Source organism: Carassius carassius, chromosome 26, assembly GCF_963082965.1.
Source record: "Carassius carassius chromosome 26, fCarCar2.1, whole genome shotgun sequence".
Lineage (NCBI taxonomy): Eukaryota > Metazoa > Chordata > Actinopteri > Cypriniformes > Cyprinidae > Carassius > Carassius carassius.
The window spans coordinates 14752650-14768080 of record NC_081780.1 but is presented as its reverse complement, the minus strand read 5'-3'; the positions used below and the strand labels follow the sequence as shown (position 1 = coordinate 14768080).

The window sequence follows — 15431 nt, the reverse complement described above, 5'->3', positions numbered from 1 at the left end:
GTTCTGGGAGGCAATTATACAGAAATACTTTGATGACAGACTTTACTCAGGCATTTAAAAATGACAATAACATTTCAGATGCTGTGGAACAAGATTGGTCCAAAGTCGCATAATGTTTTTGATGCACGTGGAGGAATTTACTCAGCAAATGCGTTTCCATGTCTCATTTTTACCATTAACCCTTTTTCAAAAAAGGGTCAAAAACCACCACAAGCGAATGTAAAAAAATTGAACAGGGTAATGGAAACATAGCTTATGTCATGCAGAGTGTAGCTCAAACCTACTCCAATCTCACACTTTCCTAGAAGTTTCCAGTAAACTTTGAAGACCATAATTAGATGTTTCAGGTGTGTTTGATGAGGATGTATTGTATTGGTATCTTGCAGGAGTTTGCTGCCCTGACGAAAGAGTTGAACGCCTGCAGGGAACAGCTGCTGGAGAAGGAGGAGGAGATTTCAGAGCTGAAGGCCGAAAGGAACAACACCAGAGTGAGTTTGCACACTGTCTTCCAGACACTTCAAAGAACAGATTGTGCTCCTTAACTGTCAAGCAAGTTGAACTTGCTTAGAAAAAGCCAAAAATGTAACAGATGCCCACCCAATGACTCGTGCATCAAATTCATGATGTTTTGTTGGAGTTTCAGGATGTTTGTATTTGATCCAAACTGCTTTTAATGAAGTGGAACCAGATTCTGTTGAGATGCTTACTTTAGTCACAACATTCTCACTTTGATATGCCCTGCACTACCTTTCATGGGGACTTTATTGTCATGTGATGACAGTTGAGCGATAACTTCATCCTTGTAGCGGTGAGATCATAATTCCCTGTAAGTCAAGATAACAGGCTGGCATTTTTCAATAAAATTGTCACCAAGCATTTGCATTGAATGCATTGAAGCTGCCAAACGTCTGACAAGACCCAGCACTTTGGCTATCACTTCCATTTCACAAGAAAGTAGTGATTCTCACTTCTTCAGCTTCATTTTCACCTTCATTCTTTTCCTGCACCCCTCAGTGCTTGCCTGAGTCACTGTGCTAATGCAGCCCAGCTCACCAGCCTCCACGCTGCAATTCAATTAATTACTTATGTTACTTAGCCGCAGCCAAACGTTTGAAGAGTCAATTATGGAATTGAGGATATTGGAGGGTATTAAAACCAGAGGGAAGCATAGATCGAGGAGGATAAGGGGTGTAGTTGGAATGACAAAGAGGAGAGGTCGAGTGAGATTAGCAACAGACTCTGGGAGCAGTATTTCAAGCAGAGTTTCTAATCTTACACAGGGAGCAGCTAATCTGACTGTGAGTGAAGTATTTAACCCAAAACTGGTCTACAGAGACTGTCGTCAACTCTGCAATGCATCAGTCAATTATGAAACAGGTCATATTGTAGTGAATGTGACAGGTATAATTCACCATTGTTAAGTGTAGTTCTTTTCTGCATAACTGTTCAGGGATCGTGGTCCCTTTAAATGTTCGGAATGTGTGATGACATAACACGCTGTTCAGTGCCATTGTTCGAGTATTGTTTTCTGCTTTTAAATAAACGAGACACGCATTCGTGTGCTCAAAGTGAGAAGTTGTCCCTTGCAAATTACTGCAATTTCCACACTGGTGACCCTGACATTAGTCTGCTGGACGTATCCAGAGACACGACGCGATCATGAGCGCGAACGCTGTCACCCTCAAACTCCCCGAATTCTGGGAATCGTCAGCATCGGCATGGTTCGCCCAGACTGAAGCGCAGTTCGCATTGCGTGAGATCACCATGGATACGTCAAAATATTACTACGTTGTGGCTGCTCTCGGAAATTCAACAGCATCCAGATTGGTGAGCCTTCTTACGAATCCTCCCGAAAATGGGAAGTATACGGCACTTAAAACCCACCTGTTGAAAACATTTGAACTGTCAGACGCTGAGAGAGCCAGCAGGCTTTTCTCACTTCAAGGACTGGGTGACAGCAAACCGTCCGAGCTCATGGACCATATGCTGGATCTTTTGGGTGAACACAGACCTGATTTTCTTTTCATCCAGCTTTTCTTGCGTCAGCTGCCTTCCCAAGTGAAAGCTGCATTAGCCAACATCACAATAACTGACTGTCGTAAACTAGCTGAAGAGGCTGAGAAATTTTTCCTGGCAAGTCAGGGACATTTTGCGGCCGCGCTTTTTCCCGCGCACATCTCTTCAGTGATGCGGGACGACGCCACACTCATTGCTGCGACCACTTCTCGTCGGCAGCAGTCTTCTGGCACCCAACAGCCCTCAGGATTGTGTTTCTACCATGCAAAGTTTGGAAACAAGGCTAACAAATGCCGTCCACCATGCAGTTTCAGTGTTTCGGGAAATGCCAGGGCCGGCGCTCAGTAGTAGCCATGAGTGTCGGCCGCATAGGCAGGCTGCTTTTCATCCGCGATAGCATCTCCAGACGCCGTTTTCTGTGCGACACGGGAGCACAAAGGAGCGTCCTGCCTGCATCCCGTTTGGACATGGTAAACGACAGCCACGGCCCCCCTATGGAAGCTGCCAACGGTAGCCCCATCTGCACATATGGAACGAGGTATGTCGAATTGTGTTTCGGAGGACAGCATTTCGGTTGGGACTTTGTTACTGCAAAGGTTGCCGTTCCCCTCCTCGGCGCTGATTTTTTGTGTGCACATGGACTGTTGGTGGATGTAAAGAACCGCCGTCTGACTCCATACGACTGTCTAGCATGCTCTCAGCTTCCGACGATTTCCAATGTCTGTTGGCAAGTTTCCCAGCCCTCACTCAGCCCACTTTCTCTTCATCTACTGTGAAGCACTGTGTGGAGCACCATCTCGCCACTACTGGTCTACGCCCGCTCTCGGCGCCTCGACCCGACCAAGCTTGCCGTTGCAAAGGCTGAGTTTGCAAACATGGAACGCCTGGGCATAGTACGCCGATCCGACAGCCCGTGGGCATCACCCCTTCACATCGTCCCCAAACCTGACGGCGGCTGGCGCCCGTGTGGCGACTACCGGCGGCTTAATGAGGCAACGGCACCTGACCGATACCCAGTCCCGAACATACAGGATTTTTCAGCACACCTGGCTGGCAAGGTGATTTTTTCCAAGGTGGACCTCGTCAGGGGATATCATCAGGTGCCGGTACGCACACTGGACATTCCCAAAACGGCAGTGATCATGCCGTTTGGTCTGTTTGAGTTCCTGCGCATGCCGTTCGGCCTTAAAAACGCCGCCCAATCTTTCCAGCGCCTCATGGACTCTGTTTTGCGGGACATGCCTTTCCTTTTTGTGTACTTGGATGACATCCTGGTGGCTAGCACGTCCAAGTCTCAGCACCTGGCGCACCTCTGAACCCTTTTTTTGAGCGGCTTAGCCACCATGGACTAATTGTCAACCCTGCCAAGTGCCAGTTCGGTCTCTCCACCATCGACTTCCTAGGACACAGAGTCACTAAGGACGGGGCAGTTCCTCTCCCATCAAAGGTGGAGGCAGTCATACAGTTCCCACGCCCGCTCACGGTCAAATCCCTGCAGGAGTTCCTCGACATGGTGAATTTTTATCACCGCTTCATCCCTCGAGCCGCTCAGCTCATGGGGCCCTTGCACGAGGCCTTAAAAGGTCAACCCAAACACGCTGTGGACTGGACTGAGAGCAGAGTCAAGGCTTTTGATGCCACTAAAGCAGCATTAGCGAATGCCACCATGCTGGCGCATCCTTCTCCTACAGCCCCCATTGCCATCACCTCGGACGCCTCTGATTATGCTGTCGGTGCAGTTTACGAGCAGTGGGTAGGTGGGGCCTGGCAGCCGCTGGCTTTCTTTAGCCATCAGCTGCGCCTTTGTGAGCGGAAGTACAGCACTTTCGACCGGGAGCTGCTGGGTATCTACCTCGCCATTAGACACTTTCGTTCCCTGCTGGAAGGCCGACACTTCACTGCTTTTGTGGACCACAAGCCGCTGACTTTTGCCATGGCCAAGGTGGCTGAGCCGTTGTCCGCCCGCCAGCAACGGCATCTGTCTTACATTTCAGAGTTCACCACAGACTTGCAGCACATTGCCGGTAAGAGCAACCACGTGGCGGATTGCCTATCACAGGCTCTGGCGGTGGCAGTCCATCTTGGTTTGGATTAGTGTTGTCAAAAGACCCGGTACTTCGGTACCAAGTCGGTACTAAAAAAATTTAAATGTGACGGTACCAGGTTTCTTTAAGTACCGGTAGTACCGAGGTCCCGTTCAAACCCGGTTCAACGCTATGATTTCCGCGAAGCAGAAAATGAGGACGGAATCACAAAATCCAGTCATGAAAATGAAACTTACATTTTAATATGGACAGTCATAGAATTTGTCAAAGTTAGCATAAATTAATCAAATCAAATCTCCATAGGGACCAGTATCTGTAAATGTTAAGCCGCAAATGTTGCTTGAAATATGAATCCGTGTTCTGCGCGTCTCTGTGTGAATTAATGAATGACAGAGACGTGTGGGTTTGTTTACTACATAGACCGAAGCGCATGACGCTTGCATTAATTTCAGCATCTGAGCTTCAGAGTTCTCTCTCCATCAAGCGAACTTTTCAGTTTCTCACACATGCAAAAGAGAGAGAAAGAGAGAGAGAGTCTTACCACGCTGAATCGACACGCTATATGTAAACTATTCTTTATTGTCTTTTTCCTGTAATGGAGTTCATTTAGAATTATTCATATTCATTTTTGAACAAGCAGAAGACATACCGGTTTCTCCGGTAGTGGGCGGAGCTAATGCGCAAATGGCAATTTCATTGGCTGGCGCTGATTTAGTAACGTCCCTGTTTTGATTTCAGCAAATCAGTTTGACCGAACGCAGACAACGTGATTAATATTCATGAACCCAGCAGCTCATCAATTCATAGTGCATTGGTTATACATTAGTATGATAGTAGAATTAGTAGTAGTATTATCTTTTAATATTTTTTTACAGAAACCATCAATGACCAAAAATATCTTAAGCATCACCACCAGTTTTAAGTTCAGTTAAAATGACAAATATGCATTCATTAGGCCTAAAATTTAATTTTTACATAAAGGCATTGTGCTAGAAATATTACTATTATTTAGTATAATGTATGTGATACTGCTACTACTGTTGAAAAAATTTATAAAACTTTATTTTTTAAAGAAATAAATCATGATATTTCTTACATGTTTTATTTACCAGAAATAAAATGTTTCAATTTCATAAATTAAAAGACAAATTAAATTTGGGTGAAACTTGTTTACTGTTTTTCATAATTATATAACTTGTAGAAAAACTTTAAACACAATTGTAAATAAGTATAAAGAATTGCATTGGTTTTATTTTTAGTGCTAAAAAGTTTTTTTTTTAAATTAGCATATTTTTGTGTTTTGCTTTGGTACCGAAATTGGTACCGAGAACCGTGGATTTTCACTGGTATCGGTACCGAAAACTGAAACCTCGACTACAGGGCTGCAGATCAAGGACGTGGTTTTTGGCAATGCCGGCACAACGCTCCTGTGTGACATCTCCACATGTAGTCCTCGGCCTAACAATGGTGAATTATGTCTGTCACATTCACTACAATATCTTAATAATTTTGAGAACGCGTCCCAGTTTGCATAACAGCAACATTCCCCTAAAAAATTATATTAAGACCTGATAACGTAGAGAGTAAATTTTAGAACGACAGCGATTGAGTAATAGGTGATAATATAAATCAGACAAAATAATATAACCTACAAATCTTGCACAGATGTAACACTTAAAAAATCCACAATATGCACTTTTTGCATGCTATTTTTTAACATACTTTGTTTTGAGATGCACTAATTCTCATGTTACATAATATTTACTGTAAATGTTATGTTAATTGGGACATTGGCCGTTTACCATAGACTTTGGACTTTTAAAGTAATTTTTGGCTGTTCATTTTAAGTGCCATTTGGACCACTATCTGTTCTTGCAATGAAGTTAAGATGCGTCTTACTGCTGATTATTTCTATGCATTAGTAAAAATGAGGTCACGTTACATCAACTATGAGGGATACAGAACCTGATTTTACCAAGTGCAACATCTTTGTTGATCGTGGAACAACATTTTGATTAACTAATCAGATTTGAAGAAACAGTTTATAGTTTTTTGTGAAGTTTAGACTTACAATCAGTGTTTGGTGCTTGCACATCAGTGTCATTCATCTATAATTTTTTTCAGATTTTAGGCATTACTCGAGGTTAAGGTTAGGTTTAGGTGTAGGGATATGGTCAAGACTAAAGTTTTGAATTAAAATGTTGTTCCAGGGTCATAAAGATATGTTGACTTAGGAACACATCTAACTCAGCAAAATCAGGACTACACTAATGTAGAATAAAGCTTTTTATTATAGGTGTCTTTATCTTAAGTAAATGTGCAACATACTGTATTAAACAATTTAACAGTCATTTTTATTTCTTTACTAGAAAAACCTTTATTTAAAAAGTGGAAAAAAGTACTTATGGTCATACAATATCAAATGATGTCAAACAGTCAGAAACAAGTACAGTGAAAGGACAAAGACAGACACTTACGAGTGAGTTAAGATGAGGTCATACCATCAAATAATGTGGTATTACAGAGGAATTACACTGATTTCAGTATGAAACAAAATGAAGCATGAAGATAAAATGTACAGGATGGAATTAATGCAGGTAGACCTTTCAAATAAAATGACATTTTTACTGTACATCTATCGATTTAAGATCAATTGTGAGATTTGTGTATTAGCTAATGTCTGTGTCTACTGATGGCACCAGTGTGAATCTGATCCACCAAAACAGGCACAATCAGAGGGAGAGAGAGAAACCTAACCTGCATCATCCGGCTATTGGGTTGTTTTAGTGCTGAGCTGGCGCTGGGAAAGACAGAGGCTGGCATAGACCCAGGGTTATAAATGAGGGAGCAAGGAAATGAGCAGAAATAGAAAGGTCAGCTTCTCTATAGGTCTCTAGAGCAGCACTGCTACAGTACAGCCCTCAGGCAGGTACATGTGCTGCTAATGCTGCCTTACATTCAGCTGGAGAAGTCTGAATTTCCAACTACCTACTTGGAGACTCCACTTGAAGTTCAACTCCCTACCTAGAAAATTGTATACTAGCAGAAATGAAGCATGCTAAAACATTGTTTTTGTTCTGTATTTTTCCTAGCTTTAGATTTAAAATTGAGGTATAGTTTTAACTTTAGTTGTATATATCGTAATTCCTCAAATAAAAACCGGTAGTCAAATAAACGCCGGGCCTCTTATAGTGGCCGGGGGCGTGGTCAACACGGACAAATAAATAAAGGCCGGTCTTAAATAAAGGCCAGGGGGGGGTGTAGGGGGTTGGCTTTGTGCAGCAGAACCAGATAACGAATGTACACGCCCACTGCCGGAGCGTTTCTCGTTCTCGAGTCAAGAACTGGTTGCATGATTTTCGGATCATCAGTACACTGAACCGAGAACTGTTTCTGTTGGACGCGTCCGATTCGTGAACCAAGGAGCTGATGATACTGCGCATGTGTGATTAAGCGTGAAACAGACTGACACAGAGCGCGTCTGAACCAAACTGATTCTGTGCTAGTGTTATGATCTCTGTCCACTGGAACGCTATCAATTTTAATTTAAAATGGGTTATTTAAAACAATTACTTATCAAACAGATGGAATTAGAAATAAAGGCCTGCCTCTAATAAAAGCCTGCTTCAAATAAAAGCCTGTTACCTTCTGCAGTTCAGGTAAATAAAGGCCCCGGCTTTTATTTGAGGAATTACGGTATTTTAGTTTTATCGTTATTTTTAGATTAAGCTTTTAGTTTTAGCTTTAAACTAGAATTTTAGCTATAAATAGATTTTGAGAAGACTTATTAGCTTAAGCATAAGCTTAGTTTTAGTTTTTTATTTATTAGGTTTAAAAGGTTTTTTTTTTTTTTTTCTTTCCTTAGATTTAGCTACATTGCCATGCAATTTTGGGATCAGCAAGATTTTTTACGTTTTTTTTTTATGTTTTTAATGATTAGAAAAGTTAAGTATCTTTTGCTAATCAAGGCTGCATTTATTTGCTCAACAATAGATTAAAAAACTGTAATACTGTAAAATATTATTACAACTTAAAACAACAGTTTTCTATTTTATTATACTTTAAAATATAATTTATTCCTGTGATGAAAACGCTGAATTTTCAACAGCCATTATTTCAGTATTCAGTGTCGCATGATCCTTCAGAAATCATTAATCAATATGCTGATTTATTAACTATTTTGGAAACAGCTGTGCTGCTTTTTTTGATACTTTTTTTAAGGATTGTTTGATGAATAAAAAGTTAAAAAAGAACAGCATATTCAAAATAACAGTCTTTACTATCACTTTTGATCAATTTAGCACACCCTTGCTGAATACAAATATTAATTTCTTTAAATTCTTTAAAATAATTACTGATCTCAAACTTTTGAATGGCAGTGTAGTTTTTCCTTATTATTATTATTATTACTATTATATTTAATCACATGATATTGGTGGCTGGGAGATACAGTACAGTCACTTTTAAACAAATAAAATGAATCAGTGAGTCAAAGTTCCTAATTATATGATAATGAAACTTGTTTAGAATAAAGACGGATGTTTAATAATTCTCTCTGTTGATACTCTTGCAAAACAAATGCTAGCACTGAAAAGCATTCCTTGTGCCCACAATTAGGTTGCAGTATGCTAAGAGGCTTCTCACTATGCCTTGTCTTCTGAGCATCAAGCGCTTGAGTACTTTCATGGTTGGAAGTCTAAGATATTGAGTAAGAATATCCTGCATCTGGCTTTAGATGCAATTCAGCATAATTCTGAGCAGGTTCTCAAAACAACATAAACACTTTTTTGTTTTGTTTCGCCATCCATAGTCATCTATGTCCATTCCACTCATCTAAAGCCAGATGTTCTATATCCTTGGGACTTTGGGGCCGAATTGATTTTTTATGCCATGTACCAGAGCAGAGAGTAACCACATTAACATAATCTCCTTTGTGCCGGGTGTGTTTCAATTTGTTGTGACTGCTTTATTGTTTCAAGTAATGTAATGGGTTTCTTGTGTGTAATGTTGTTATCCATCTGAAAGGGTTCCCTTGTAGAATGAAAAAAGACAAAATTGTGTGTTAAGCACATGACATTCATTTTCATGTGAAGAATGTTCTTGAGGGTTTAGTGACATTACAATAAAACAAAACTGACCTCATGTTGTAGCATGAGACCGTTCCTTTCAGTTTTAGATTAATTACAAAATTTACATTTCATTTAAGTTTTAGTTTCAGCTTTTAATTGTGGTTTTGGAATTAATATTAGATTTATAATTAGCTGTAGTTTTTTGTAAAGTAATACATTAGTTTTAGATTATTCTCTGGTTTTTAACTTTTAGTGTAAGCTTTAGGTTTAGATTAAACTTTATTTTTTCTATTCAATTTTAGCTTTAGTTTTAGAATTTGTTTTTTTTTTTTGTTAGATTTAGGTTCATTTATACGATTAATTACTAAATTTAGAATTTTTGATGGCTTTGTCTTTTAGATTTAATGTCAGTTCGAGCTTTTAATTTAAAGTTTTAGATCTCAGTTTAAGAATTAATGTAAGTTTTATTTTTAGCCTTAGATTTAGGGTTTTTAGATTTAACGTCAGCTTTTACTACTTAGTTCTCTTCGTCCCAAGTGAGACATAAGGCCGCATTTCAGCATTTAAACTGGTATTAAAATTGGTTTTAGATTAAGTTTCAGTTTTACGTTTGGTTTAATTTTAATGTTCCTAATAGTAACGGATGATTATGATGATAGACGAAATGAAATTAACTCCTCATGTGTTCCACAGCTGCTATTGGAGCATTTGGAGTGTTTGGTTTCGAGGCATGAACGTTCTCTTCGCATGACTGTGGTGAAACGACAAGCTCAGTCTCCTTCTGGGGTCTCCAGTGAGGTGGAGGTCCTCAAAGCCCTTAAGTCCCTCTTTGAGCACCACAAAGCACTGGATGAGAAGGTAAACCCTGAGATCAACAATTGATGATGTTGTTTTTTTATTGTTGAAATCACAGTGCATTGCATAGATGGAAATCTGCTAGTAGAAATTAATATGTGATGCATCAAATGTACCACAGACCTGTTGATGTTTAACCCATATAATGCATAGTAGCCAAAATAATATTATATAACAGCTTACTCTCCTGGTTTTTGGACAGTGAAGTGGAAGTACATTTATTAAACACAGCGACCCACTGTCCCACCTCTCCTTTCCTTCATCCAGTGGGGTTTTATTTATGGATTAAGCCCTTTTTGGTGGTTCATCCAGCTGTAATCCATTCTGTGGCCTTCTGTAGACACTGTCATTTATAAGGCGTTAGGTAACAGATGGCAGGAAGTTGCTCATGATTTATGGGACCACAGTTTTAGTGACCACTGACGTCCTCCACTACTCCAGTGATGAAGGACCCAACCCACTGAAATGATTCCAGTGATCAAACCAGAGGTCACCAGAGAAGGCGATTAAAAGACTTATAATCAGTTCTACAAAGAAAAAAAAACGTAATATTTGTCATACAGTACCACGTAAAAAAAAAAAAGAATTATAAAAATAAGACCCAGTTCTCGCCATTAATAAACCGACCTTTTCATCAATAAACCCCAAATTTGCTGCTTATTAATAGTTAGTAAGGTAGTTTATAAATTTAGGTATGGGGTAGGATTAGGGATGAAGAATATGGTCATGATGCTTTATAAATATTAATAAACAGCCTACATTTTATTAATAGGCATGCTTATAAGCATCAAGTAAATAGTAGGAATTGGTCCCAAGTGTTGCCAATAAAATAAAGATTTTCCATTGTGGTCCTCGAAACTAAATTGCATTATTAAATATAAGACAATTTTTATTAATTAAATACAGATTTATACTGTTACCATTTAATTAATTGATCATATAATGTTTTAGCAAATACCACGTTGTTTGTACGATATCATGCTTATAGGTTCTAAGAATTTATTGTATTCCATTTTAATTCTCTTTCCTTAAATTCTGCAGTTCTGTATTGTGTGCAACCATAATTTAAATGCAATTCTAAATCAGGAAGGGGGGGGGAAACATTCTCAGATCAGTTCAGAGTAGAGCACAGCTATGATAAACAGTAAGTGATAGAATTTTGTGTTTTATTCAGGTACGAGAGAGATTGCGGGTGTCACTAGAGAGGGTCTCTGCTTTGGAGGAGGAGTTGACCGCAGCCAATCAGGAGGTGAGGCACAAGTGCTCTGATTTACGTAATTATACAGCAATCTGTACAAAAAGGAGCTAAATATACACAATGAACATGCTATATGTTTATTTGTTTTTGCTTGATCTGATTACTGTGAAATGCAGCGGAGCAAACAGTACATTGTGTATTTTAGTGTTTATTCTAGTACTGGCAGTCCAGATGGTGCAGTTCTAGCTGAAAGAGCTTCAAACTTCTCAACAAGAGCCAAATAACTTTTTTTTTTCTTTTTCTTTAAGAGATATGTAATTTTGAGATTGTGTACTACTTTTGACTGCACTGTGAGTAATGTTTCTGCATATGTACAACTGAATCATTTCTATTTAAAGTGTGCGTTAAAAGCTCAGAGGGAGGAAAATGTTGTTTTACACGACACATTCAGGTGAGTAGCAAAGATGTATTGGGTTTCTGTGAAGTAGTTGTCTCCTGTTTGAAACAAAACAGCATTTCAGGCACAGCTGGGCTCGTACACACTCGGCTTTGATGAGGCCAGATGAACGACATCAAAGCAGACATCCTCACTTTCATTGGATCTCCACTTCTCATTTACCTTCATTTGCAAGTTGACTCAATATTCCAGCTCTTTGTGGAGTCAGAAGGTGCGGTATTGTTTGATCTTCAGGTCTCGAAAAATGGCCGACAATTCCCTTTCTGAGCCTTCAAAAGCTCGAAGCCCCCTTAATTGCTGCCTCATTAAAGGAATGTGTGGCGAGCGGCGATAAACCAAACAAAGGGAAGCAGATGTCTTTCTTATATCCATCCATCTATCCGGCTTCCTCTGAACTCACAGTGGACAGAGTGTCTCGACATGGGTGTGGAATAATCTCCCAATGCCCTTTAGCCTGGAGAGAACACAATTTATGTGTGACAGGGCTCATCAGTCAGATAACCTGCTTTATAGATGCTCTTTGAAGAATACTAGGTTATTTTATTAGGGAGCATATGCCAGTGGCCACGGTCAGCAACTTCTGCTGCTATATTTGTGTGCGCTGCAGTTTTACATTTATTGGGCTGTGGCACTTTTGTGCTGGTCCAGATATACAGCATTTCATAAATTTACATTATAGTTTAAGATATAGTGGTGGTCTGTGTAGTAAAAACTTATTTTAAGTTTTTATTTGAACCATTGGTAATCATTTGAGTACTGTGGTATTTTTAAAACTACCACGGTATAACCCAGAAAATCAACAATATTGTAGTGACATCAAATACTTTTTGAATGAGATATTATTTTGAAATTGAATGCAGGTATATTCTTTTAAATGATCATTATTATTATTATTATTTTATTTATTTTTTTTATTATGTACAAACTTGGGCTGTTGATGTTAACACATTTTTTTTTATTCGGTTATAGAATAAAAATTTATTTTTATTACTTATATTTTTATTATTTATATTTATTAATATTTGGCATTTTTCAAATATCGGCATTGGCCGATAATTTTCTCTGTTTGGCCAATGTGTTCGAAGCGGTACTTTTATTTTGACAGTGCTGAGAGCGGCAGCGCCTGTTCGTCATTTTCGGTAACAGTTTTGTCTAATACGGATAGAAGTCTGTCTCATAATCAGATAGAACGGTTAAACAAAGGAATGAATGTACTGTATACAGAAAGTATTGTTACGATTGCTTTTATATTAGGCCTATTAGTAATAGAAAGGCAAACATTATAATACTTTCTCGTTTGCTGTCAACATTAAGCAAATATGCATTTATATAATTAATACAAATCTGTGAATGACTAATGAACATTTAATTTATGTAAAATGTATATAAAATGAGGCTTACCCTGGGTTTATTTGAAAAATATGATAACTAATGCACACAAACTTCCCAGAATACTGTGTGCCCAGTTGGTAACATTGTTTACTTTCTTTTTAATTATATTTTTATTAAATATTTTTTATTTGTGAAAAATACTGTCATCTTAAGTATAAGTATGTTTCTTTTACACATTTATTTTTGTATCCATTGTCAAATGATTTAAAATTTCTTAAATATTAATAATAATTTAAAAAAATTATATCGGCTTTATATCGGCTATTGCTCTCCCTGTTTTCCAAGATAACTGCATCGGCATCAGCTGTCAAAAAACACATATCAGTCGACCACTAATTAACAGACCATTAACTATGGCTCTTGCCTCAATAAACTCCTAATTAGCTGCTTATTAATAGTTAGTAAGGTATTTGTTAAGTTTAGGTATTGAGTAGGATTAGGGATGTAGAATATGCTCATACATAATATGTGCTTTATAATTACTAGTAGCAGCCAATAACAGCTAATACGCATGATAATAAGCAACTAGTTAATAATGAGAATTGGTCCCTACACATTTTCTAACAATTGACTCTGGTCAACTCTCCTACACGTGCTTATGGATGGGCCAAATTTACATTTGACGTAATTGTCACATTGTGAAGCTGTCGCTTGTCACTTCTCATGTGACCTTTACAGTGCGATTAAGTTGTGCTTTACAACATTTTAAAAGTGCATACATTTACCACAACTTGTATATAACTGAAATCCTGTGAGATCAGTTCAGAATGTTAACTCTGTCTCTGACATTTAATACTTCTAGTCTTGTGACAGCAATGTGAAGTCATGTGAAATCCCTACAGAAACACTTGATGACATGCCCTTAAATGGGTTATACCCTGTAATAAAATTTAATTTGTTCAAAAAAGGCATCATTTAGTTTTTTCAAAATCATTTTACACCTTCTAGCTCTCTAATAATCAAACATACTGATTTATGCTGCTGCTGTGCCTTTAAGACTTCTTTGTAAAAATCCAGTATAGTTGGTGCTAGCAGCTGTAACAAATTGTTGAGGTCGGTTGTTAAATGATCAGTTAGAGTCGCCTGTTTCCAACATTCCTGCTGCTCCTCAATAATTCCCGTCAGAATGAGAGCTACAGTACAGCTTGCCCTTGATACTGTACATTTGAAAAACTGATCGAAAAAGTGACAGTGCTTGCTGTTGAAGTGCTATATACATGAAGCAAACACTTCTAAGCTAAGTTTAATTTATGATGCAGTTTTTCTGTATGCTTGCAGTTTCAAGAGGATAATGTATGAACATCGTACAAAAATGACTCTAGAAGAACATACACACACAGTCCAGGAAAAATATGATTTGGTCTTCCCTTCAAAACAGTATGGATATCTAATTTGAATATATATTTAAAAAACCTCAAATATAAATATAAATATAAAATTTGAATGACATTGGAAATGCTAATTGCTTCCATGTGATACAAATTAAATATAAGACCTGCTTAGTCTTTATTTGCACATGGCAATAGAGTAGTATCAGTGATATTTGATGTTGCTTATGAATATCCCTTTTTTTTGGTTTTATTGGACCAGTAACATGTAAGTCAGGATGATATCAGTTTCTATTATGTCTTTATTGTTTGGTATATTATTTGGCATAAAGTGTCCTATCAAACAACAACTGATTTCAGTATTGCTGGGTTTTATTTGACATTAAAGATACAGGTTGTAGGACCTGCCACTAGAGGGCTCACTACCTAAACAATAACAATCGCGTGGTTTGATGACGCTAAGGATGAGCGTGGAATGATGGGATTTGGTGTCTTCTACCCAACCGCTGAAGGCCATCAATCAGACAGAAAGATAAATCATGGATTCAACACGAGTTCAACGATTAGCGCGAGTAGATTACAAACAAAGTCAATGCTAAGACGCGATCAGACTATGGATCAGACGCATCCTCGTGCGGGTCTAAAGACGCGATGCCCCGCGTTTGGCCTGTATGCCCCATAATACTAATCTCGCTGATCGTTATAATAGCATACGTTTTCTGTAAAGATACGAATAAAAACAACTCACCTGTTGAGTAAAACACAAGCGAGATCAGCAACTCTTTCTAGTAGTTTGTCGCGAAGCTACTTCTGCATTTGTCCATGCACTGTTGTCGTGTGGTTTCTACGTCAGTAAAGGCGGTAACAAAGGGTAACTAACGTCATTGACATGCGACTGCACTGCCCCGTGTCACTGTTTGGAATGGGAATCTTCTCATGATTTACAAGTAGTTGAAAACATTAGAGATATTGTAAGTAAACAGCTGGACAAAATATATAACACTAGCCTAGTGGTTTTGGGATATTTTACTGCAAATATCTTTCAAATTGTACCTTTAAATCTCTTCATAT

At 38.4% G+C, this 15431-nt stretch overlaps 1 protein-coding gene across 7 annotated transcripts in view; it reads left to right on the top strand.

Moving 5' to 3' along the window:
- The window catches only part of LOC132105870 (liprin-alpha-2-like), a 216017-nt gene that overhangs the window by 161540 nt on the left and 39046 nt on the right, over positions 1 to 15431 (top strand). For all 7 annotated transcript variants that reach the window (XM_059511341.1, XM_059511340.1, XM_059511345.1 and 4 more), the window contains 3 exons: positions 387 to 488; positions 9824 to 9988; positions 11160 to 11234. In XM_059511341.1, coding sequence (XP_059367324.1) covers positions 387 to 488; positions 9824 to 9988; positions 11160 to 11234 — 342 coding nt within the window. The remainder of the gene's footprint in view (positions 1 to 386; positions 489 to 9823; positions 9989 to 11159; positions 11235 to 15431) is intronic.